Genomic DNA, 25,502 nt, shown 5'->3' with positions numbered 1-25,502 from the left:
TACACCAGATCTCCTATTTTCTACATAAAAATAATAATTATATGTGGGCCCTACTAATTATAAGCTTAAAATAAATTTAGGGTGGGTGTAAATTTAAGATTGAATTTAGGTGGGTGTAAAATTTTTTGTGGGCCCCATCCAATTTAGGGGATCTGCTGGATGCATTTTTTATCTCATTTTCAATTGTTTTAGCCTAAATTTAGAGTTAGTGATGCATTTAGGTGATCTGCTGGGAGTGCTCTTACAAGGTCCGGCATGCTACCAACTAACAAATGTTTCAAAAGATGCTTAGCTATTAGGCCAAGTGTGCATTTCATGCTACTGACATTGATATATAAAACTACGGCTGCTATATGAAAAGAAGATATCAAATCATTCAACTTTTATAAATTCCTCACCTGATATGAGGCACAAAGTCGAATTTGAAAGAGTATATCAAGAACGCTTCGTACGAACATGAAGGCCATCACCAAAATTCGATTCATGTTTCCCTTGTATGTTTCTGGCACAGTATAAAAGAGATTTGTTACTATCATCAACCTCTATCAGTTCAAGCGTTGGAATGTATCCAAGAGCAACTGGAATCTCAGACAAATCTGGACAACGAAGAAGCATTAGGCACTTGAGCCGTGGGAAGTGGCGACTTTTAGGTCTCCAATGCTGCAAATTTGATTCATCAATGAGCAAAAGCCTCAGATTAACAAATTCTCTCTTAGAAGTTTCCCAGCGTTTCCCATTGCAAGCATACTTCCTTAGTTTCAACTCTTGAAGATTAGGCAACAAACCAACAATCTTCATATCTCTCCAAGGAAGCTTCCAGCCACTCAGTGTTAACTTCTTCAGCGATAGAGGAAAAGCAAGATTCAGGCTCCCGGAAAATGACCTATGTCTCTCCAATTTCAATTTCTCAAGTCGAAAGAGATTGCGAAGATGATAGCCTTCACCAAACTTCTCTTCAGAGTAGCATAATCCCAACTTTCGAATGTTTGGAATCATTTCAACACATACAAAGTTTGTTGCCAGCGAAAATGTTTGTAAGTTTGCTAGAGGAATAGCTTCTACTTCAGGATGGGGTAAAGGATGAAATGAAAAGGCAATAAGATGTCTCAATTGGCTCAGCCTCCAAATCTCCACTGGTAAACGAACCTCAGATCTATAAATAATCAAAGTCTGAAGATTATGAAGCTTTGATATGGTTGGAGGAACTATACTAGAGGGAATGTTGGCAGCAAGGTAAGTTAGATGAATCAGATCAAACACTTGACTCGGCTCCCATTCCCAGTAATCATTTCTACGTAGAACATGAAGAACCTTAAGCAAACTAAAATTCAATAAAGAACCTTTAGGCCTATACCCCTTCTGCGGGATGCATATAATAGAATGTGTGCATGAGCTATGCATAGAGTCCTTGAGATCTAGATCATACCAACTAACACTTATACGCTTATAATTCTTCATGACCAGTGGAAGAAAATGCCTTCTAAGAATAGGACTTGGTAAGTAATCCATAGCAGGAAGAAGTAAGTTTTCTTGTCGGCCCTGTCTTATGCAAAATTCCCGCATGATATCCAGGGCCGGCCCTTGTGTGTATCAAGTGGGGCAATGGCCTAGGGCCCCAAATTTTTGGGGGCCCCAAAATATAGATCCAATACTAATGTTATACCTTAATTAAAAAAAAAAAAGTCTTTCACTACCTATAGGTCAGCAATCAACAGCAAGATAAAAAAAAAAATTATATTCCAAATTCCTATCATGCTAGTGACCAAAACCAGACCTCTATCAACTAGATCCTCCAAACAATCTTCCGCCTCATCTTCTAGGCTTTTAGATCCGTTTGGATGTAAAAAGCCTTCAGCTGCCCAAAGCTTGATAAGTTCTGAGACACGGATCTGGTGATCTTCTGGGAAACCTCCCATATATAAGAAACACGACTTTAGATGACGAGGCAAGTGGATGTAATTCAAGGAAATTATGTTTTCAAGCTGCCCATCATTCTCCTCCGCTATTTGCCTCCAAGCATCAACAGTTTGGTCAATCTTGGATAGAAGTCCTGCCACTACTACAATGTAAAAAGGCAATCCTCTACATTGTGCTGCAATTTCTCTTCCAACACTTTCCAATTTGCACCATCCATAATAACCAAACAACCTTTTTTGAAGCAATTCCCAACTAGCTTCTTGACTCAAGGGACGCATCATATGAAAGGAATTAGAAGGATCAGCATATGCAGCCACATCTTGTAGGCTTGTGGTTAGAATAATCCTACTTCCGTTATAGTAGTCATCAGGAAATAGGTTTTTCATATCATCCCAAGCTTTCTTACTCCACACGTCGTCCACTACAATAAGATACCTTTTATTCCTTAAGCATTTGTGAATTTCGTCCTCCCCGGAGATCTTGCTCTGTACATCTCTCCCTGCTTGTATTCCTTTCATCGAAGCTAGCAGATTTGAAACAATATTACTTACACTATAATCTTGCGATATTGTCACCCAACCTCGAATTTCAAAATGCTCCATAATCAATTTATCACTATAAACAAGTTTAGCAAGTGTAGTTTTACCAATCCCTCCTATTCCGACAATTGGGAGGACTTGTAGTCCGAGTGAAGGACGAGTAAGCAGTCCCTTTAGTTTGGACAGATCTCGTTGAATACCAACCACGTCATCTCTGCTTGTGAGTTCACGTCTTGATGATGAACCAACAGCAGTTGAAGAATCAGTCAGTCGTTGTACGCTGTTGACTGGATGGTTGCAGTCTACAGCTCCAGCAGTTGACTTTAACTTCTGAGCTATTTTCAACGAGCGCTCCCACCAAAAATTGGACTCTCCGAGCTGGTTTTTAAGAGAGAGAATATATTCGATAACATCTTCTGATGTATAGATTTGGCGTTTCAAACCGTTGTGTATATATGGGAAGCCCTCGAGAAGTGATTTGACATGAACGACCTGGTGGGCGAGTGATCTGATAAATTCTTGATTTACAAGAGGAGTGTAATGAAAGATATTATGGACTAGATTAGGATATATTTGATATATTCTAATACTAATTAAGACAATTCAAGTGTGAATTCCTTAGTCGTAATTGTTGACTCAAGTGTGAATTCCTTAGTCGTAATTGTTGACTAAGGAAGACAAGACAATTTAGAATTGTCTTCTTCGCTTATAAATAAGGGAGCTTGGTCTTACGAATCGATATATGAAAATATACGAAAACATTAGAAGCTTTTGCTTGTGAAACACCTAGAGAGTACTATGGTTTCAATCGGAGATTTCCTAGCTGTCGAAGATTGAAACATGCACTGGGAATTGTTCCTGCATCGAATCGACATACACGTGGATACCTCTAGTGGTGGATTCAATTCGCAGGAATCGAGATGCACGTTTACCACATAACAAGTAAGTTATTCTTATTGTTGTGTGCCTATCTCTACACATGATGCATTTGTAAATCTAGATCTAATCCTTGACTGTTATTTCCGCTGCGTATCATTAGATGATGTCAAGGATATCCAACAGTGGTATCAGAGCCCGGGGCTCGATTTATAATTGTAATTGTGTTCTAATTAATTATGGGTTAATTAAAATTTTGATTTTAGAAATCTGTTTACAAAAATTAAATTGAGAATTTGATTTTGGAATTGAATTTTGGAATTGGGACTTTTGTTGCTGGGTCCTTCACCGGATCTTGGCCGACCGCCTTCTTGGACAGAACGGCGACGGTGGCTCGGGGCTCGCCGGTGTGCAGCGCCCGACCACCAGCCGGCAGCTGCGTCGTGGCTTCAAACCGACGCGCCGCTGCATCTCTATGGCAGTCCCGCCATTTCGGGCTTGGAGTCCGGCGGTGGAAGGCGAAAGCGTGATGGTGGTGTTGGCGGCGAGACAAACGACGTCCGGCCGTCATGTTTCCTCAGACGAGGCGGTGACAGACGGATCGAGGCTTGCCGTCGTGCTGTGCTCGACTGTTTGCTGCCGTTGGTGTCGCGTCGCGGCTTCGAGCCGGCGCACCTCTGTTCCTTCGAAACTATACCTCACCGCAAAAGCTTGAATGCCGGGGTGTGGGGAATGGTGGCTGAATGGCAGCGGCGCGCGACGGGAGGACGATTGCCGATGGAGTTCTTGCGAGGCGGAGCTGCTCTGCCGCGGCGAGAACTCTTCTGCTTCCTCCTGTGCAGACGTCTTTCCTCGACGCTAGCTTGGACGCCAACGCATCGGCGACCGGTGGAAACCATCCGGTAGGACGCGATGTAGTCGGCGTCGCAGATGCAAGCAGCGGCGGCGTGGCTCCGGGGCTCCGGGCGTGGCGACGGGAAGGAGAAGGAGGCAGCCGCTGTTGCTGCAAACTCCTTTTTCCAAACCCTAGCTACTAAGATTGGGTTTTGGGCCGCTGGATGTTTGGGCCCGATCTGGGCCTGATTTCTGGTGGGCTGCGAAATGCTTTGATAAAAGGGGCTGGGCTTTCTTTTATTCTAATGTCCTAATTGGGCTTTAACTAAAAAAAAAAAAAACTGTTATTAATTTAGAATTAATAATATTAATCCCAATTTCAGAATTAAGTTTATTAATTAGATTAATAAATCTTGATTACTATTATTTTAGAAATAATAATAATCATTGTGTGTTTATATTAATTTGGAATTAATATAAATTAGGTTAATGAATTTTATTTAGTATTATTATTTTGAAATAATAATATTGAATGTATATTTATATTAATTTGGAATTGATATAAATTGACTAATTCATTAATTTGATTTATAAATCATGAATTATTATTATTTTTGAAATAATAATATTTGATGAGTTTTTATATTAATTTTGAATTAATATATGAAATTATTGTTTTTGAAATAATAATGTTGGAGTATTAATTTGGAATTAATACAAACTAATTAACCCATATTTTAATTGGAGAATAAAATTTTAATTAGATTAATGGATTTTATTCGTAGAGATTCTATGTTGTTTTGTGATAAGCATGCTATTTGATTTTATGCTTATTTTTAACTATAGTAGTTAGAGACCGCTTTAATGCTTGGGTAGGCGGCACCCTATATATGTAGTCCGCGTTACTATGTATGGGTAGGCGGCACCCAATACGTGTGGTCCGCATTTCGTATGCCTGGGTAGGCGGCACCCAGTAATTGTTTTGCTATTTAATATTGGATATTAAATATAAGCAATTAATATCACATGCTAAATCCCCATTAAATATAAGTCTTTGTGTGAGCACAAAACGCGTCGTCCATCATAATTGTCTGAGCAACCCATCCTTTTCGATCAAAGAGTATTTACATAAAATTGTATGCTCTAATCTACAAGGCCAAGGCTCATTCATAGGTTGGCACCGTGTGATGGGGTTGACTTACTTAAATTATTTTGGAACGCAAAGCGACCAAGAATGATTTAAGGACGCAGATTAATTGGATTAATCAACCAAGAGTTGCAAAATTGTTGTTGCAATTGGCTTAGAGGCCTACTATGTGATATTATTGTAGTCATCAGCAAAGCAGAGGCTGCATAATATTGACTTGGATCTTGGACCACTAAGATTTATATTGATTATAAATCCGTATTTTATGTTGGGGGCATAAGATATGTTAAAATTAGTGGGAGCTAATCAAAACAAAATGCCTTGTTTGATTAGTAAAATAAATGTGACTTTTTGATTTGATTCATTTTACTGTTTTCTTTTATCTCTGTTTTATCTGCAACTGTTTTGTTATGTTTGTTGGATACGGTAAATTGACTAGGTCAAACTTTCTGGATTGACCGCGTAATTTGCGTTTGGTGCTAAGGCTAGATAGGATTGATTATGTCTTAGAGAAATCAATCCACATCATCTTGAATGTGACTTTAGAAACTTTCAAAATGTTTGACATTGAAAGTTATAAGAAACATATGGATGATGTAACTTCTGCTAAATGTGTCATGTTTGTGTCAATGAGTTTAGAACTACATAAACAACATAATCACATGTTACGATTGAGATGTTGATGCACCTGAAGAGTGTTAATGCTTTAGAAGCTAAGACCATAAAGTATGAGATACTCATGGATCTCTTCAGGATTAATCTACATGGAGTAGACAAGGTCTCTATGGATGTCTTGAAAAAGATTGAGTTAATTGAGAGGATGGCCACGATTGGAACGAGACTATTCGATATTTGTCTCAATCAACTTAATCTTGCAGTAATGATCTGTCTCATTTGTGAACTTCATAGTGAATTCAAAATGAACAATAGGACAGTGACACTGCCATGAGTTTCATGACATGTTAAGAACAATTTTGAATCGTCTTCCACTAAGGACAAATAAGTTCTTATGATTAATGCTTCTGCCAATTCTAACACAAAAGAAAAGGTAGAAGAAGGATCAAAGAACTAAATTTTGCATCCTAAGGTGGAAACCAAAATAAGCAGAAGTTACCCAAAGATGAATTACCTTTTGTCAAGAAAAGGACACTGGAAGGGATACTGCTTGATGTTCAAAACATTGGATGTTTTGATAGCAGAATTTGGTATATTTTTCATTGAGGTGAACATGTAACAACTCATACTCCTGGGTATTAGATACGAGTTATAGTTCACACATTTATTAAAATGTGTGTTGTCTAACTAAAACAGGAGAGTGGGACCAAGGAAATTTGACTTACGCATTTGTTTTGAGCAATAGTTGTTGCTAAATGCATAAGGTCTTACGGATTTGATCTATCTTTGGGTTTGTGGACATGTTAGATTGTTATTTTGTTCTTGGAATTACGAGGAATATAATTTCCATTCTCGTGTTAGACATTGAAGTTTTTCATTCCATTTTGCGAATAGAATTTATTCTACTTTGCTTAATGGAGATGAAAATATTTCACTTGAGAATGCTTTATATTTGCTCAATGCGAACAAAATATCCTCAATGTGTAAAATAAACTATCACAAGCAATGCGAATAGTCCGACTTAACTTTGGCATGTAGGCTTGGTCACTTAATGAGAAATGATTAACAAGATCGAGAAAGTTAGACTATCTCACACTTTTTGACGTAAAGTCTTAAAGTGCTTGTGAAATCACATCTCAAGGTTAAAATGACCAACGAGCCACTTTCTAGGAAAAGAATACAAGCTAAAGTACTTGAGTTGATTCACATAGTGATATGTGGACTGTTTCCAACTTAAGCACAAAGTGGATATTCATACTTCACAACTTTCACAGACGATTTCTTAAGGTATAGAAATGTGTATCTTATGAAACACAAATCAGAAACTTTGAGAAATCTATGGAGTTTAAGTTAGAAGTCAAGAAACAACTTGGAGAAGTATTTAATCTCTAAGATTAGATCGAGAAAGAAGTACTTAAACCATGTGTTCGTCGATTGCTTGAAGTCATATGGAATCCATCCACAATGGACTCCTCTAGGGATACCTTATTTGAGTTGGGCATCCAAAAGGAGAAATCGAACATCATTAGATATGATTCGATCCATAATGAGCTTCTCAAAAACTTCTGGTGTATCTTTGGGACCATGCCTTGTTTACTATTGCTTATATTCTGAACCAAGTTCCACTTGAATTAGTTGAGTAAATATCATATCATATGATTGTGGTATTGAAGTTTTACACATGTGTGAACCTTGGGTTACACTACATATGTAAAGAAAATGCTCACTGATTAGTTGGAATCAAAAGTAGAAGTCTTACTTTGTGGGATATCCGAAGAAAACATGAGAACACTACTATTTTCTTGGAAAATATAAGTTCACGGTTTTAGGATTGCGATGTTTCTTGAAAAGACTTGGTCTATAGAGAACAAGATCGTTATGACTTAGATCTTGACAAGATTTGAGAGCCACAAAGTCAACATTGAGGAAGAAAACTTGTTAGATGGTCTAAACAAGGATTTAGTGGGAGTTGTTCATGATCTTATTGGTACTGATGCACTACTTAGAGCGTCAGACACATCCAATAAAAGCAGTATTGAAGATTATGCAGAAATGCAAGATTCTTCAATACGGGGGGGAGATGTGACATTGGATGTCGAAGATTCTTCATCATGATATAACATACCAACTTCCTCAAGTTCAGAATCACGAAGAGCCTGCACAAATGCAAAACTCAGCGTTGTACATAAGTACTAGAGAATGTTAACCAACTAAAGAATGTATCTATTGATCTAGGATCAAGATGATAAAGAATTTGGAATTGGTGATGAACTTAGAACTTATGCAAAACTATGATAGTCATAGGTTCCATGATGGTCATATATTCTTAGAAGTGGCAAAAAGCCATAAAATCTAAAATGGATTGGTTAGACCTTAACTGAGTCATCATCTGGGGTAATATCCATTTGATGCTAATGACAATGTGCAAACCTGCAAGGCGAGGTTAGTGGCAAAAGGTTATATAATCACTGTGAGAGCATTGATTATGATGAAATCTTTTCACTAATTGCTAAAGTCAAGTCCATTGAGATTTTGCTTGTTGATATGAACTAAAACAAGCTTCTAGAATATGGAACAAATGTTTTGACAAAGAAATCAAATCGTTTGATTTTGGTCAAAAGCAAATAAAGTATTGTGTTTATAGGAAACACAAGAATGAGAACACAATTTTCATCATCATTTATGTATGACATATTGAAAATGAAAATTATTGTACTCATGATGCAATCCATGAAAGACTAGTTGTAAATTTCCTTCATGGTGAAGGATTTGAGTAAAGCCTATTATATCCTTGGGATCAAGATCTATTGAGTTTGAGCTAATAGATTGTTAGGCTATCAAAATCCACTTACATAGGCAAGATGTAAGGCGATACTCCATGAATAAGTTCGAAAGGACATCTACCGATGGAATATAGCATCTATTTTTAAAGAAAGGATTGTCCTTCTAATGATAATGAGATTTAACGCACAAAGGATGATCCTAACGCTAGGGCAATAGGATGGTCATGAATGTCATGATTTTCACTACACAAGGTGTAGTCTGTGTGCTTAACATCATTGACAGATTTTAAGAGATATTAGAAACAAAAGATTATGTTAATTAGATCAAGTTCCCACATAAGAGGACATAGCTAATCCTTTTGACCAGTTGTTATGCATTATGAATCATAACAAGCACTTTGAGTGTTTGGGCATTGTATATCTTTGAGACTGGCTTTAGTCAGTGGGAGTAAAAAGTAATATGTCTAGAAATAATCTGTGTTGAGACTTATTACTTGATCACATTTATGACATTTGATGTCACTAATGGCATTATGCATTTATTTGATTGATTACTTTGATTATTTGTTTTCATTCAATTAAATGTTCCCATGAGTTTATATTGTTGCTAATTTAGTGGGAGGTTAGCAATAGAGTATAACTCTTAAAGAGCCCCAACTAAGGATCATCAAGATTGGGATATTGATGATATGTTATAAGTTGGCATGCGATCTGTATCACATTCTTAGAGAATATAGTTGTTCCCACGACTATGAGATATTAGATACTCGTGATAGATGCATGGATACTTTAGAGAGTATTGGCATACCCAACCAATATATCATTTGTTTTGGTGTCTATGATTATTGGTGTGTGGAGTTTGTGACAGTCCTTTGACTTGAGGGCAATGCTTATCTTACTTATTGAATGGTATACTTTGACCAAGTACAATGCTTGCACTCCAACCAAAGGGGTAGATACGGCTTGTGTTGGGTATATCGGGATATAAGGGAAGGTGGTAGTTGTGCCAAGATGGGATTCATTCCTCGATTTACATTTCGAGAAGAACACTCAGTTTCTCTATATTACTTGACCGTTAAGTCACTGGCCAGTGCAATTGATATGTTCGAACTTTAAAAGTTGAACATGATCGATGGAGGTCATTTAATAAAGATGAGATAAATTGATAGAGCTATTAGAAAGACACAATGGCAAATTCTAGGCTCTATCGAGTGGTTCGTGAATGAAAGGATGTTACTATATCTTCGCATAAAGGTTTTGTTTACAGAATCCACGTAAACGTTCTTCATATATCGAGTTCGCTACACAACGCAGTCTAGGAGTTTTGTGTAGACTTTAATTTGATTATCGACGATAATGGAGGCCTATTGGGTCACACTTTATGTGTATTGTTGATTCGCTCAAGAGTGCAAAGTTAGTGCTTGGTGTTTAATCTAATGCTAGTCCAAGTGGGAGATTGAAAGATATTATGGACTAGATTAGGATATATTTGATATATTCTAATACTAAGTAAGACAATTCAAGTGTGAATTCCTTAGTCGTAATTGTTGACTCAAGTGTGAATTCCTTAGTCGTAATTGTTGACTAAGGAAGACAAGACAATTTAGAATTGTCTTCTTCGCTTATAAATAAGGGAGCTTGGTCTTACGAATCGATATATGAAAATATACGAAAACATTAGAAGCTTTTGCTTGTGAAACACCTAGAGAGTACTATGGTTTCAATCGGAGATTTCCTAGCTGTCGAAGATTGAAACATGCACTGGGAATTGTTCCTGCATCGAATCGACATACACGTGGATACCTCTAGTGGTGGATTCAATTCGCAGGAATCGAGATGCACGTTTACTACACAACGAGTAAGTTAATTTTATTGTTGTGTACGTTTGTAATCTCTACACATGAATCAATTGTAAATCTAGATCTAATCCTTGAATGTATATTCCGCTGCGTATCATTAGATGATGTCAAGGATAACCAACATGTAGTAGTTGGCCTTGGTTACAACGACGCAAGTGTTCTGCACCAGCGCTTTGAAGACACGGAGGGTGAGTATAAGACAACTACCACTTTTTCCATACAATTTTTACTGTTAATTGCCACTATAACATAACCACGACTTAGTTGAATAACACTTTTAATAAGTTGCAATTACAATGTTCTATTTTTGTTTTTTCCTAAATTGAAATACAAATGAGAAAGCTTCATAAATTAATAGGTGTATAATTGCTGTGAAATATCCAAACTTTCACCCGATTTTTATTTTGTACATGAATTAAAAAGATATAGTAGTAATTATAAACACTGTTATTAAAATATTTTTTATTTTATTTTAAAATTATACATGAAAATTTTGAATAACTAAGCATTTCAATAAGTTGCAATTACAATGTTTTATTTTGATTGTTTTTCCTAAATTTATAGTACTATATAAAAAGCAAATATTTCAATTTGAACCCAATTTCAAATTGATGGTAATTTTGCAGTTGTAATAAAATTAAAGGTTTATTTGTAAAAATTATATATATTTTTTTATTTCCTTTTTCTATATCTTCTTAATTTCTTGTTCATTTCTTTCTAAAATTGTGAAATTCGACTAATTATAAGATATTTAATATGCATATCAAATTAAAGATCACAATAAAAGATTTAACTCGACATATTTTATGTAAATATTTGATTTAAAATGTAAAAGATATATTTATTTAGAGATTAATTTTTTTTTAAAAAATCTCTCCCATCTCTCATCTTTTATTGAAATAAATTCTTTTTTCAATTTTTTAATTTTAATTTTTAAGTTCATTTTTTAACTTTGATTTTTCACCTTTTCATAATATCAATTTATTATTTTAAATTCTTATTTATTTTATTTGTTTCAATATTCAACTCAAATATATTAAGTTAATTTATATATATATATATAAATATGATAATTGAATTGGTATCAATTTATATAAATATAAAATATTTTTTCTGCATTGCACATGGTGCAAATGCTAATTGAAATTCAAATAAGAAAGCATTGTTCTGAAATTCGCTTTTTTTTTTGAAGATTATTCTGAAATATCCAAACTTTCAACTATTCTAATTTTACATAAATAAAAAGGAGGTAAATATTAAAATAACTATTTAACTTAAGTAAAAGTTAATTATTACCATAAAAATAAAATATATTAATTATAACACTATTTTATTATATATCATATTAATATCATGTTTGGTACGCGGTACGTGATAAGGTGTGATATATTTGATTGGAATGTCTTTTACTATACGTCATATTAATACTCCATCCGTCCTAACGAAAGCAGTGCGCTTCTTTTCGGCACGAAATCTATATATATATATAAAAGCAATATAAACTCTATCCTACGTGGCATCGTATAATCACTTTATTCTAATTTTCCTCAATTCTCATTCATTCTTAATTTTTTTAAAATTTTAATCAACAAATTTCTATATGTAATAAATAATATATATTTCTTCTTTTTGAGATATTCGATATCTAATAAATAATAGATAGAGTATTTCTCTTGATTGTAAAATGGAGAGTATTAGATAAACTCGATATCTTCGAATTTTAATCAACAAATTTATATAGATAGACTAAATATCTAATAAATAATACTCAAATCTAGATTGAGCCAATTTTTCAAATTATTTTTTCAAATCTAGAATGAGCCAATTCTTTCGATAACATATACGAAAAATAGAAAGTATGTGTAGGCTTATAATTAGTAAGTAGCTTATAGGTTTTAATCAATTTTTATATCTAAAATAGATTCGTCAATGTCAAACAATATGTGGTCTCTATATATACGTATTCTTCGTATTATTAAAAAAAAATCTATTTAATTCTTGCTCCATAATTTGAAAGATATAATGGTGACTAATAATTTAAATATTATTTTAGGTGTAACCAAAGTTTCCACAATGAAGCATGCAACCAGATTTTTTATCAGCTCTGATATTCAAGAAGTTAAAGATTTTATATTAAGGTTTGTATAAATATATATTTAAAAATACATTTTGATATAAGATTTATTCATGCATCATACAAGTGTTAATCACATGTTTCTCACATATTCAAGTTTAAAATAATTTCAGGTGCGGTCTTACTGAAGATTCCAACAATAACACCACAGCTGATATTTCCAACGTTAGCCGAGAAGTAAAAAGTGAAGAATGGTTGAAACCTGCTTTAGTGAAAACAATTAAAGAGATTAAAAACTCTGAGGTAATTTTTAATTTGCTATACATATTTTAAAATATTTTCATAATTAGAAAATAATTATCTTTCAATTTATAGAGTGGAACTATATCTGCAAAGGCGCAATAATTGATTTTCACCCTAAAGAAAAACAGAGGTTGTTGCTGGTCAACTTTAATCATAACTGGAATTATTGCCATGTGCAAATTACGATAAAATCAAAAGTTAATGTATTGTGGGGCTATTTTTTAAGGTCATGTACGAAATACAAATTTGGACAAACTTCGTGTATTTTACGACCATTAACCCTAAAATATAATATGAGATAATTTTATGAAAATGTCATATTCAAAATTCAAATGCGTAATTTTGATATTTAATATTCGAAAGATTTTTATTTAATATTTTCCTCATTCTACAAATATAATTGTAAGAGAGATTGGTATAAATTTTTATAATTGTAATTTAATATATCGTGATTGGATAAAAATGGTTTATAATAGGAGTAGTGTTAACAACAAATGAGTAAACAATTGATAAAAGTATAGTGTTAACAACAAATGAGTAAACAATTGATAAAAGTATATTTTTGTTTCAGGCAAATGCTTCTGGTTCGAATGCAGAAGAAACCAAAGAATTTGTAGAATTGATACTAAAATAGATGACGGTACAGCCGGACAAAGTCTTGCTGATGGAGAATTTGTTGTGGTATTATCAAAAGATATCCTTATACATGATGCAACAAATCCTATTGCAGCTATAGTGGAATAATGCATTTGATCTAGAAATGTTTAAGAATAGAGCTATCTTGGCCCCCGCCAATGAGATGGCTGATACGATCAATGATTACGTCATGTCTCTATATCTACCAAGGAAAGAGTTTACCTAAGTTCAGACAGTATTTGCAAAGAAGATGGACATGGACCTCGATGAACAAGTATTATCGGTTGAATATCTCAACACAATCAAGTGTTCAGGATTGCCGAGTCATGAAATTAAATTGAAAGATTGATGCATAATCATGCTTCTCATAAATATTGATCCATCTAATGAGCTTTGCAATGGCACTACGCTAATAGTAACTCAGCTTGGGGAACGCGCAATTGAAGGCAAACTCATTTCAGGAAAAAATGCGGGCAATAAGTTTCCCATAGCTAGAATGATTATGAGTCCATCAGATTTCACTAGATTTTCAATTCATTTTCAAAGAAGGCAATTCCTTGTGAGTATTTGTTTTGCTATGACAATAAATAAAAGTCAGGGACAATTTCTGTCAAATGTAGGATTATACCTACCAAAATTTTTTTTTAGTCATGGGCAACTCTACGTGGCGATCTCAAGAGTCACTAGAAAAACAGGTCTAAAGATTTTAGTATGTGATGAGAGTGGTCATATGCAAGACAAAACAACTAACGTGGTGTATGATAAAATTTTCGATAGATTATGAGGTAATTGCAAATTTAATATTTTATTCAATCTTTAAAAGTTAAGTCATTAACGATATTATTTAAAATAATTTTTTTCTTATTTTTTATTTGGCTGATTTGATATGTGCTTATTGATACTGCAGAGGTTGGTACAACATTTGAAACTGGAGTGAAAATAAGCAAAAGAATTAGGATGAGACCTCTAGAGTACTGGAAATGAGAGAGTTTCTTATACAGACGAGTTGAAGACAGTGGGTATACCTCTAGAGTACTGGAAATGAGAGAGTTTCTTATACAGACGAGTTGAAAACAGTGGGTATATTTTTTTTTTGTCTCTCAGTCTTTTGTTGGAATTTAACATTTGATATCTTGGTATGTGATAGGCCTAATTTATGACTTCAAATCATGTTTCAAATCATTGTTGCAACTTCTCTTCTAATATTTTTTGAATCAAAATTTTGCTTATATAGACATTTAATTTATGTTGATTTCAAATAAATATTACATCTTTTACTTTAGAACAAATTTATTAAATACTATATCTTATTGAAAAAAAATCATCAAATAAAAAATATATTGAATAATTACAAATATTTGTATTTTAATAGATCCCCGTCGATTTTCGACGGGTTACCAACTAGTTTAAGGAGAATAAGATTGTAGTGTAAATGTGTGTACAACCACATTATTTGTAGTGTAAAATTATTACCAAAAAAGGAAATGCACAACTTTCGTTGGGACGATTAAAAAAGAAATACGCATTGCTTTCGTTGGACGGAGAAGTATCATGTTAGGTAGAAAATATTAAAATATCTGTAAAATATAATATGTTGTTTGGTATGATGTATTAAGATTATACAAAGTTAATTACAATTATAATTAAAATTTGTATTAGGTGGTATATAGAATCCCTCAAATCAATATAATATTTTCGGACTTTTAATTTATAAAGGACCGTGTGTTTCGTATTACTTATTATCAAACAAAATATTAGAGTGTCATATGTATATTATACACCCTAATCACTCGTACCAAACGAGCCCAGTAATACATAATTTTAAATTTTGAAATTTTAAATTTAAAATTATAAAAATTGATATCTAAAAAAAATCAAATGAAAAAATTTCAAAAAAAGGCTCACCCAATTAGCCTGTCGCCTCTCCCATCCAGTCCCCCACCACCTTCTACTATCCAAACCTTGCGCTGCCTTCATCAGCCGTCGCCGCCTGCATCGCCACCGCCGACACTCACCAACTGTCTGCGATTCCCGTGCAACACACCCGAGTAATAGAACTCAAATCAGAGCTATGACAATGTAATCATCATTCAAATTGAGAATTATAAACCCATTATTACTAAGAATCGATCGCATAAGCAAATTCGATGTGCTTAACACATAACTTTTCATCAATTCTAGTAGAAGGGTTTACGTATAATTGGGGGTGGAGGTGGGTTCGTCTACATCTTTTAATTTTCTATGCACGACTATTAATAAAACTTAGTTGTGAATTTAATGAATGGAAAATTGGTATCGCAAATTAGAAAAAAATGATGAAAGAAAAATGATGGTGACTAAATAGACCAATTAAAATAAAAAGAAGTGGATTTATTAGTGAAAATGTGTGTAAATATGTGAAATTGTGAATGTAATAATTAGTTAAATGTTATAAACTAGAGAGAAGCGAGAGAATAGAGTATAGAATCCAAATGAAGTGTTTCTGAAGCTCACAACACACTCATATTTATAGGTGTTAAACCAAGTGTGAACGGAAGGTGTGAACGGCCGGTGTGAACGGAAGGTGTGAACAGAAGGTGTGAACGGAAGGTGTGAACGGACGGCAGTCAACTCCAGCGGCTGCGGTAGGTGGCCGCAATCGTTGAATCTTGAAGATGTCAAGTGTTATTTTCCCTCTAGGTTTCTTGGTCAACATACATAAGATATATCTTATATATATATTTACAACACTTCCCCTTGATTGACCAATCCCTAAAACAAAATATGTTGCCTCATTAAAACCTTGCTAGGAAAACCCAATGGGACAAAACCTAGTCGAAGGAAAAAGAGTACAACTGCTTCCCCTGAACTTGAGATCATTGAATATCTTTGAGTCGACGCATGCCGATCTCGTGTACCAACTTTCTGAATGTCGATGTTGGTAATGCCTTGGTGAATAAGTCCGCCAGATTTTCACTTGAGCGAATTTGTTGCACGTCGATATCGCCACCCTTTTGAAGGTCGTGTGTGTAGAAGAGCTTGGGAGAAATATGCTTCGTCCTATCTCCTTTGATGTATCCTTCCTTGAGTTGCGCGATGCAAGCAGCATTATCTTCATATAAAACAGTTGGTTTGGCTTTTGATGAAGCTAACCCGCACGACTCTTGGATATGATTCGTCACATTTCTCAACCATACACATTCTCGACTTGTTTCGTGGATTGCAATGATTTCAGAATGATTTGAGGATGTTGCAGTCAAGGTTTGTTTCACAGACTTCCATGATATAGCAGTTCCACCACATGTGAAAATATATCCAGTTTGTGACTTAGCTTCATGTGGATCGGATAAAAATTCTGCATCCGAATACCCCACTAGAGTATTATCAGAATTTTCTTGATAATATAATCCAAGGTCAATGGTACCCTTTAGATAACGTAGAATGTGCTTAACACCATTCCAATGTCTCAAAGTGGGTGCAGAGCTAAATCTTGCTAGAAGATTAACAGAAAAAGCTATATCCGGTCTAGTATTATTAGCCAGATAAGTCAACGCTCCAATTGCACTTAGATATGGTACTTCAGGACCAAGTATCGTTTCACCCTCTACAATTGGTCGAAATGGATCTTTCTTAGTATCAAGAGATCTAACGACCATTGGTGATGTTAATGGATGTGCATTATCCATATAGAAGCGTTTTAACACTTTTTCTGTATATGTGGATTGATGGATAAACGTTCCTCCACGGATACGTTCCATTTGTAAACCAAGACAAAACTTTGTCTTTCCCAAATCTTTCATCTCAAATTCTTTCTTCAAATATTCAGCAGTTTTATTGAGCTCTTCAGGAGTCCCAATTAAATTTAAATCATCAACATAAACTGCTATGATTGCAAATCCACTTTCGGTTTTCTTAATGAAAACACAAGGGTAGATATCATCATTCTTGTATCCTTCTTTCAAAAGATACTCGCTCAGTCTATTGTACCACATACGACTAGACTGTTTCAACCCATACAACGATTTTTGCAGTTTAATTGAATACATGCTTTTGGGTTTTGACTGCAATCCTTCAGGCATTTTAAATCCTTCGGAAATTTTCATATATATGTCATTATCTAATGACCCATATAGATAAGCAGTCACTACATCCATAAGGCGCATATCAAGCCTTTGTGACACAGCCAGACTAATCAAAAATCTAAAAGTAATAGCGTCCATTACTGGAGAGTATGTTTCCTCATAATCAATTCCTGGTTTTTGTGAGAAACCTTGTGCTATGAGTCTTGCTCTATATCTCGTAACTTCATTTTTCTCGTTTCTATTTCTAACAAAAATCCATCTATATCCAACAGGGATTTTAGATTCCGGAGTTAAGGCTATAGGCCCAAATACTTTCCGGTTATCACAGGAATTTAATTCCCTTTCTATAGCTTCTTTCCACTTTGGCCAATCAAGTCTCTGTTTGCATTGTACAACAGATTTTGGTTCAGGATCCTCATATAAAACTTGAAGAGTTATATGAAAGGCAAATATATCATCAACGATGATATTTTCTCTCTCTAGTATCTGATTTGAATGTAAATAATTTATTGAGATCTCATGATTTTCAGCTACTTGTAATTCTTCAGGAATTACATCACTTTCATTTGATTGATTAGTCGTTTTCGTCATTGTTTGGTTTCCATCTTGCCCATTTCTTTTTCTAGGCATAGAATCTTTGGAACCAACTGGTCGACCACGTTTTTGACGAATTTTGGACTCATTTGCTGCCAAAGCTATTTGTCATTCAGGGACATCAATTTTAGCTGGAGTATTTGCAGCATGTATGTGAGATTGTGTCACTTTTCTTGTATCTACAAAAGCATCAGGAATTTGATTTGCAATATTTTGCAAATGAATGATTTTTTCAATTTCTTGTTCACATTGATTTGTTCTAGAATCAAAATGTGATAAGTTTTTCTCATTCCAAGAGATTTCATTGTGCTTTTCTGGATGTATATTTATTCCTCCTAATGTTGGAAATGTCATTTCATCAAAATGACAATCTGCAAAACGTGCAGTAAATAAATCACCTGTTAAAGGTTCTAGATACGTTATAATTGATGGTGAATCAAATCCAACATATATCCCAAGTCTTCGTTGGGACCCATTTTTGTTCGTTGTGGGGGTGCAATTGGGACTTGAACCGCGCAACCACAAATTCGTAAGTGAGAAACATCAGGTTCTCGGCCAAAAATAATCTGCATTGGGGAGTATTCATGATTGGCTGATGGCCTTAGTCGAATTAATGTTGCAGCATGTAATATGGCATGACCCCAAGTAGTAGTTGGGAGTTTTGATTTCATAAGTAATGGTCTAGCAATAATTTGAAGACGTTTAATAAATGATTCCGCTAAACTATTTTGAGTATGGACATGAGCTACTAGATGTTCAATCTCAATTCCAATAGCCATACAATAGTTATCAAATGCTTGAGATGTAAACTCACCAGCATTATCAAGACGAATTCTTTTAATTGAATTGTTTGGGAATTGAGCTCTTAATTTTATGATTTGAGCAAGTAGTCTAGCAAATGCTGCATTTCTAGTAGAAAGCAAGCATACATGTGACCATCTAGAAGAAGCATCAATCAATACCATAAAGTATCGAAAAGGTCCACAAGGTGGATGTATAGGTCCACAAATGTCTCCTTGAATTTTTTCTAGGAAAGATGGAGATTCAGTATTAACCTTCGTATATGAAGGTCTAATAACTAAGTTGCCTTGGGCACAAGCATCACATGAGAATTCCTTTGTAGAAAGAATCTTTTGATTCTTTATGTTATGCCCATATGAATTATTGATTATTCGGCGCATCATAGTCGCTCCAGGATGTCCAAACCTGTCATGCCAAAGCTTAAAGCTTTTTGTATCATTGAACTATACGTTCATGACATGGTTTGTCTCAATTGCTTTTATGAATGTGTAATACATTCCAGAAGGTAGTGTTGCTAATTTTTCTTTTGTCAGCTTATAGCCTGAAACAAAAGAATTTATGTAAAGATATTCATTGCTACCTTCTGCAATTGTCTCTATGTGGTATCCATTATTGCGGATATCCTTGAAACTTAGTAAGTTCCTTTTAGACTTACTAGAGTACAGGGCATTTTCAATATCTAATTTAGTATCATTTGGCAAAATGATACAAGCTCTTCCGGAGCCTTCAATGATGTTTGATGCACCTGATATTGTGTTGACATTATCCTCGGCTAATGTCAACTTAAGGAAATACTTCTTCTTTTGAAGAATAGGGAAAATAACACTTGACATTTTCAACATTCAACGATTGCGGCCACCTACCGCAGCCAGCCGGAGTTGACTGCCGTCCGTTCATACCTTCTGTTCACACCTTCCATTCACACCGGCCGTTCACACCTTCCGTTCACACTTGATTTAACACCTATAAATATGGGTGTGTTGTGAGCTTCAGAGATACTTCATTTGTATTCTCTACTATATTCTCTCGCTTCTCTATAGTTTATAACACGTTATCAGCACGATAGTTCTAGTTCTCTCATCATCTCCCTTCGATCGTAAAAGGTAATTTTATTTTAATCTTTGTATCGATTTTATGTGAATCATATAAGAGTGTAGTTAATTAAATACCTCCATCTCTATTTAATTTCACAAAATTTTCGAATTCATCTTCGATCTGTTTTTTTTTTGTGCAAATATTGCTATCTCTTGTTTTATTAAAGTATTATGTGTATGGTGCTTAATCAAATCCCTAGTGCCCGAATCTTAAGAATAGTACACCATAATTATTCAACTGCATGTTTGTATGTGTAAATTCAGATTATATAAGAGATCGTGTTTGTGTGTGTGAACTTTGATTATGGTTTGCGTGTGAACAAATCCCTAGTATATATTTATCCATATACTAATTATCTCCAGTAGATTAAACAAGACTTGTATATTAAATCGATCCAACACAGTATGTAATATATTAAGAACACATGTCCAATTACACGTATATATAAGTAATACTATGTTCTTAATGTTTTAAATAAATCATATTAATCAAATTGTTTACCGTGAAAATTATTATTATCAATTTTCATGTCAATTTCCATTTTTTTTGTGCTTTTATTATATTATGAAATATATTATATATATTATATATATTTTTTTCAAAATAATCTTGAAAAAAACTAATTGATGTTATTCAAATAGCACAAGTAGTATTCCTGAAGAATATTACATTCAAGATCTTAAATTGATGCTATTAAAGTAGCACAAGTAATATTCCTGAAGAATATTATATGCTCTATGAGCAAGAAAATTAAACATTTGGATAACATATCCTTGATTATTTTGTGCAGAATTGCACTGATGGCAAACATAGCCAAACTTGAGTTCATCGCCCTTGACATCTCGGGCAAGAATTACATGTCATGGACTCTTGATGCTGATATTCACTTGATCTCAAGGGGTCTAGGAGAAACTATAAAAGAAGGAAACAAAGCGTCCGACCAGGATCGCGCTAAGGCACTAATATTCCTTCGTCATCACCTTCATGATGACCTTAAGACAGAGTATCTGACTGTCAAAGATCCACAAGAATTGTGGATGAACCTCAAAGAAAGGTTTGATCATCAAAAGACTGTCGTCCTTCCTAAAGCTCGTTACGAGTGGATGCATCTAAGACTGCAAGACTTTAAGTCTGTGCGTGCTTATAATTCTGAATTATTTAGAATTGTTTCTAAATTGAAACTTTGTGGAGTGAAAATCAGTGATACTGATATGCTTGATAAAACATTCTCCACTTTTCATGCTTCTGATGTGCTGTTACAACAACAATATAGAGAGCGTGGTTTCAAAAAGTATTCAGAATTAATAGCTTGTTTGTTGGTTGCCGAGCAAAATAATGAATTGCTCTTGAAAAATCACGAACTCCGCCCCACCGGTTCCGCTGCATTGCCAATTTTCAACCATGATAATGGACGTGGTCGTGGGAACCAACGTGGACGTGGGCGTGGACGTGGTCGTGGACGCGGTAAACCACATGATGCAACCTCTAGCAACAAAAAGCATAAAGCATCCAACGAGCACAATTCATACAAAAAGGAAGGTGAATGCCAAAGGTGTGGTATGACAGGACATTGGACACGTACTTGCCGAACAGCAAAACACCTTGCAGATCTATATCAAGATTCAATCAAGGGAAAAGGCAAGAAGGAGTCCAATAATGTTGACTTTGACGGTCCAATTGATACTACTCATTTAGATGTCTCCGACTTCTTTGATGACCCAAAAGGAGATAATATAGATCAGTTGATCGGTGGTGGTGTGCTTGAGGATAATAATATGGACACTGTTTAGTCCTTAATTTTTTCTTTTCTAGTTGTTAAGATGACATTACTTATTTCTACCTTTTAATTTCAAGATGTTGTTTTTTTTATTTTTTATTACAATATTTGCTTATTTCTTTATCTTGAAATGCTTACTCCATAATAATTGATTTTTTTTCAAAAATATCTCAGCAAATCAAATGAAATCTTGTGATATTTGTCTTGCCGATATTGCCACCACACACACTATTCTTCAAAAGAAGAAGTATTTCCTTAAGTTGACATTAGCCGATGATAATGTCAACACAATATCAGGTGCATCAAATATCATTGAAGGCTCCGGAAGAGTTTGTATCATTTTGCCAAATGATACTAAATTAGATATTGAAGGTAGCAATGAATATCTTTACATAAATTCTTTTGTTTCAAGCTATAAGCTGACAAAAGAAAAATTAGCAACACTACCTTCTGGAATGTATTACACATTCATAAAAGCAATTGAGACAAACTATGTCATGAACGTAAAGTTCAATGATACAAAAAGCTTTAAGCTTTGGCATGATAGGTTTAGACATCCTAGAGCGACTATGATGCGCCGAATAATCAATAATTCATATGGGCACAGCATAAAGAATCAAAAGATTCTTTCTACAAAGGAATTCCCATGTGATGCTTGTGCGCAAGGCAAGTTAGTTATTAGACTTTCATATACGAAGGTTAATACTGAATCTCCATCTTTCCTAGAAAGAATTAAAGGAGACATTTTTGTGTGTGGTGACACTATCGGCAAGACAAATATCACAAGATTTCATTTTATTTTCTAAGATATTTTTGAAAAAAAATCAATTATTATTGACTAAGCATTTCAAGATAAAGAAATAAGCAAATGTTGTAATAAAAAATAAAAACAACATCTTGAAATTAAAAGGTAGAAATAAGCAATGTCATCTTAACAACTAGAAAAGAAAAAATTAAGGACTAAACAGTGTCCATATTATTATCTTCAAGCACACCACCACCGATCAACTGATCTATATTATCTCCTTTCGGGTCATCAAAGAAGTTGGAGACATCTAAATGAGTAGTATCAATTAGACCGTCAAAGTCAACATTATTGGACTACTTCTTGCCTTTTCCCTTGATTGAATCTTGATATAGATCTGCAAGGTGTTTTGCTGTTCGGCAAGTACGTGCCCAATGTCCTGTCATACCACACCTTTGGCATTCACCTTCCTTTTTGTATGAATTGTGCTCGTTGGATGCTTTATGCTTTTTGTTGCTAGAGGTTGCATCATGTGGTTTACCGCGTTCACGACCACGACCATATCCACGTCCACGTCCACGTCCACGCCCACGTCCACGTTGGTTCCCACGACCACGTCCATTATCATGGTTGAAAGTTGCATTGGCTTCAGGCAATGCAGCGGAACCGGTGGGGCGGAGTTCGTGATTTTTCAAGAGCAATTCATTATTTTGCTCGGCAACCAACAAACAAGCTATTAATTCTGAATACTTTTTGAAACCACGCTATCTATATTGTTGCTGTAACAGCACATTAGAAGGATGAAAAGTGGAGAATGTTTTCTCAAGCATATCAGTATCACTGATTTTATCTCCACAAAGTTTCAATTTAGAGACAATTCTAAATAATTCAGAATTATAAGCACTCACAGACTTAAAGTCTTGCAGTCTTAGATGCATCCACTCGTAACGAGCTTTAGGAAGGACGACAGTCTTTTGATGATCAAACCTTTCTTTGAGGTTCATCCACAATTCTTGTGGATCTTTGACAGTCAGATACTCTGTCTTAAGGTCATCATGAAGGTGATGACGAAGGAATATTAGTGCCTTAGCGCGATCCTGGTTGGACGCTTTGTTTCTTTCTTTGATAGTTTCTCTTAGACCCCTTGAGATCAGGTGAATATCAGCATCAAGAGTCCATGACATGTAATTCTTGCCCGAGATGTCAAGGGCGATGAACTCAAGTTTGGCTATGTTTGTCATCAGTGCAATTCTTTTACGATCGAAGGGAGATGATGAGAGAACTAGAACTATCGTGCTGATAATGTGTTATAAACTAGAGAGAAGCGAGAGAATAGAGTAGAGAATCCAAATGAAGTGTTTCTGAAGCTCACAACACACCCATATTTATAGGTGTTAAACCAGGTGTGAACGGACGGCAGTCAACTCCGGCGGCTGCGGTAGGTGGCCGCAATCGTTGAATCTTGAAGATGTCAAGTGTTATTTTCCCTCTAGGTTTCTTGGTCAACATACATAAGATATATCTTATATATATATTTACAACATTAAATTATTTTCAAAAATAAATTGAAAATATTTTTTTGAGACGAGCGCAAAAAAAAAAAAGATATTTCAACGACAGATAAGAGAGTATTTTATTACAATTTCATTAAAGGTAAAATGGTCTTTTTCCACAAAAATTGATTAGAATTAATATATTTTTATTTCCATGTATAATATATTAATCTTTTGTTAAGTAAAATATACTTAAATGTTATTTAGAGATATTAACACAATTAAAATTATGTATTTTTAGTTGTTTTGATTTTTTACATTATTTTATTGACAAATTACCAATGTAGATATTGAACTCCATTAATTGTTAGGTACATCGTTCGTTTACCTAAATATTAATTTGAGGAAGAATTTTGAGTTCACGAACAAAATAAAAATTTGGAGAAATTTTATGTATTTAAGCACACTTACCCAAAGTTAATAAAAGAGGGAATAGCATCTAACTCAAATTGGGGGGAAAAATTACGATACCAAAGAGATAAATAAGGGTGACCTTTTTCTCCATAGCCTTGATGATGAGAAAGAGGTCGACTTCATCTTCCACCTCATTAACGGCATCGCGAATGTTCTGATCTCTTGTCCGCCTCTTGACCGAGTCGTTGAGGAGGCGGAGATCCTTCTGCAGACACTCGATCTGATTACTGGTGTCGGTGAATAGATGAGAGTGGCCCAGAAAAACCTTGAGGCTTTTAACCAGGAACTCCACTCCTATATCCGCCATCGATCATCATACGCTTTTATTGACTCCAGTAGTCACAACGGATTTTAATCCAAATTGGGAACTTATGGAATGGTCTGAATAGATCGAAGATAATGATTCTCTATTACGGAAAGAGCCGAGCTCGATTGGATTGATAGGCTATGAAAAAAATTCGACCTGATTGATTCAAAGAACTGACTTGGGTTTAATTGACTCGAGTTTTGTCTTTGCTTAATTTGGTCAGAGACGTGACTCTAATCAGTCAGTTTTTGTTTTGTTTTATGTAGTTATTATTAGTGGTCCTTCCTTTGTCGGCCACTAGCTCACGTAGGGAAAATTCTTGGCTGCAGTGCGTTTCACCTTTATATGCCAAGTGTATAACCAACAATCATCCAACAATCTTTAATACTTTATCCGTTCCAAACGAAATGTTCTATTTTTTTTCGACACGGAGATTAAAAAATGTGTATAAAGTAGATAAAGTAAGTTGGTGGAAATTATTTAAATATTAAGTATAGAGAGAATGTGTATTACAAAAAAAAACATGACATTTTGTTTGGGATAACCCAAAAAGGAAAACAAGACATTTCGTT

The 25,502-nt window shown here is 34.6% G+C and overlaps 2 protein-coding genes across 3 annotated transcripts; both read right to left on the bottom strand.

Annotated features, from left to right (window-relative positions):
- Positions 1 to 435: 435 nt before the first annotated feature.
- On the bottom strand, positions 436 to 2,303 carry LOC131018460 (putative late blight resistance protein homolog R1A-10). The gene is made up of 2 exons (XM_057947180.1): positions 1,775 to 2,303; positions 436 to 1,415 (listed from the first exon to the last, which is right to left on the bottom strand). Exons 1-2 carry the CDS (start codon positions 2,301 to 2,303, stop codon positions 436 to 438), a joined length of 1,509 nt encoding a protein of 502 aa, XP_057803163.1.
- LOC131017864 (uncharacterized) lies at positions 1,735 to 25,169 on the bottom strand. Of its 2 annotated transcripts, none has more exons than XM_057946612.1 (3): positions 24,703 to 25,168; positions 15,489 to 15,605; positions 1,735 to 2,440 (listed from the first exon to the last, which is right to left on the bottom strand). In XM_057946612.1, exons 1-3 carry the CDS (start codon positions 24,928 to 24,930, stop codon positions 2,432 to 2,434), a joined length of 354 nt encoding a protein of 117 aa, XP_057802595.1. In that variant the 5' UTR covers positions 24,931 to 25,168; the 3' UTR covers positions 1,735 to 2,431. The 2 variants fall into 2 exon arrangements, with proteins under 2 accessions (XP_057802595.1, XP_057802594.1); XM_057946611.1 differs by lacking the exon at positions 1,735 to 2,440 and adding an exon at positions 10,694 to 10,741 and having other exon boundaries at positions 24,703 to 25,169.
- Positions 25,170 to 25,502: the final 333 nt, after the last annotated feature.

This window comes from Salvia miltiorrhiza, chromosome 3 (genome assembly GCF_028751815.1).
Source record: "Salvia miltiorrhiza cultivar Shanhuang (shh) chromosome 3, IMPLAD_Smil_shh, whole genome shotgun sequence".
In the NCBI taxonomy this organism is placed as follows: Eukaryota; Viridiplantae; Streptophyta; class Magnoliopsida; order Lamiales; family Lamiaceae; genus Salvia; species Salvia miltiorrhiza.
The sequence above is the reverse complement of the archived record's forward strand: the minus strand, read 5'-3'. Positions and strand labels throughout refer to the sequence as shown.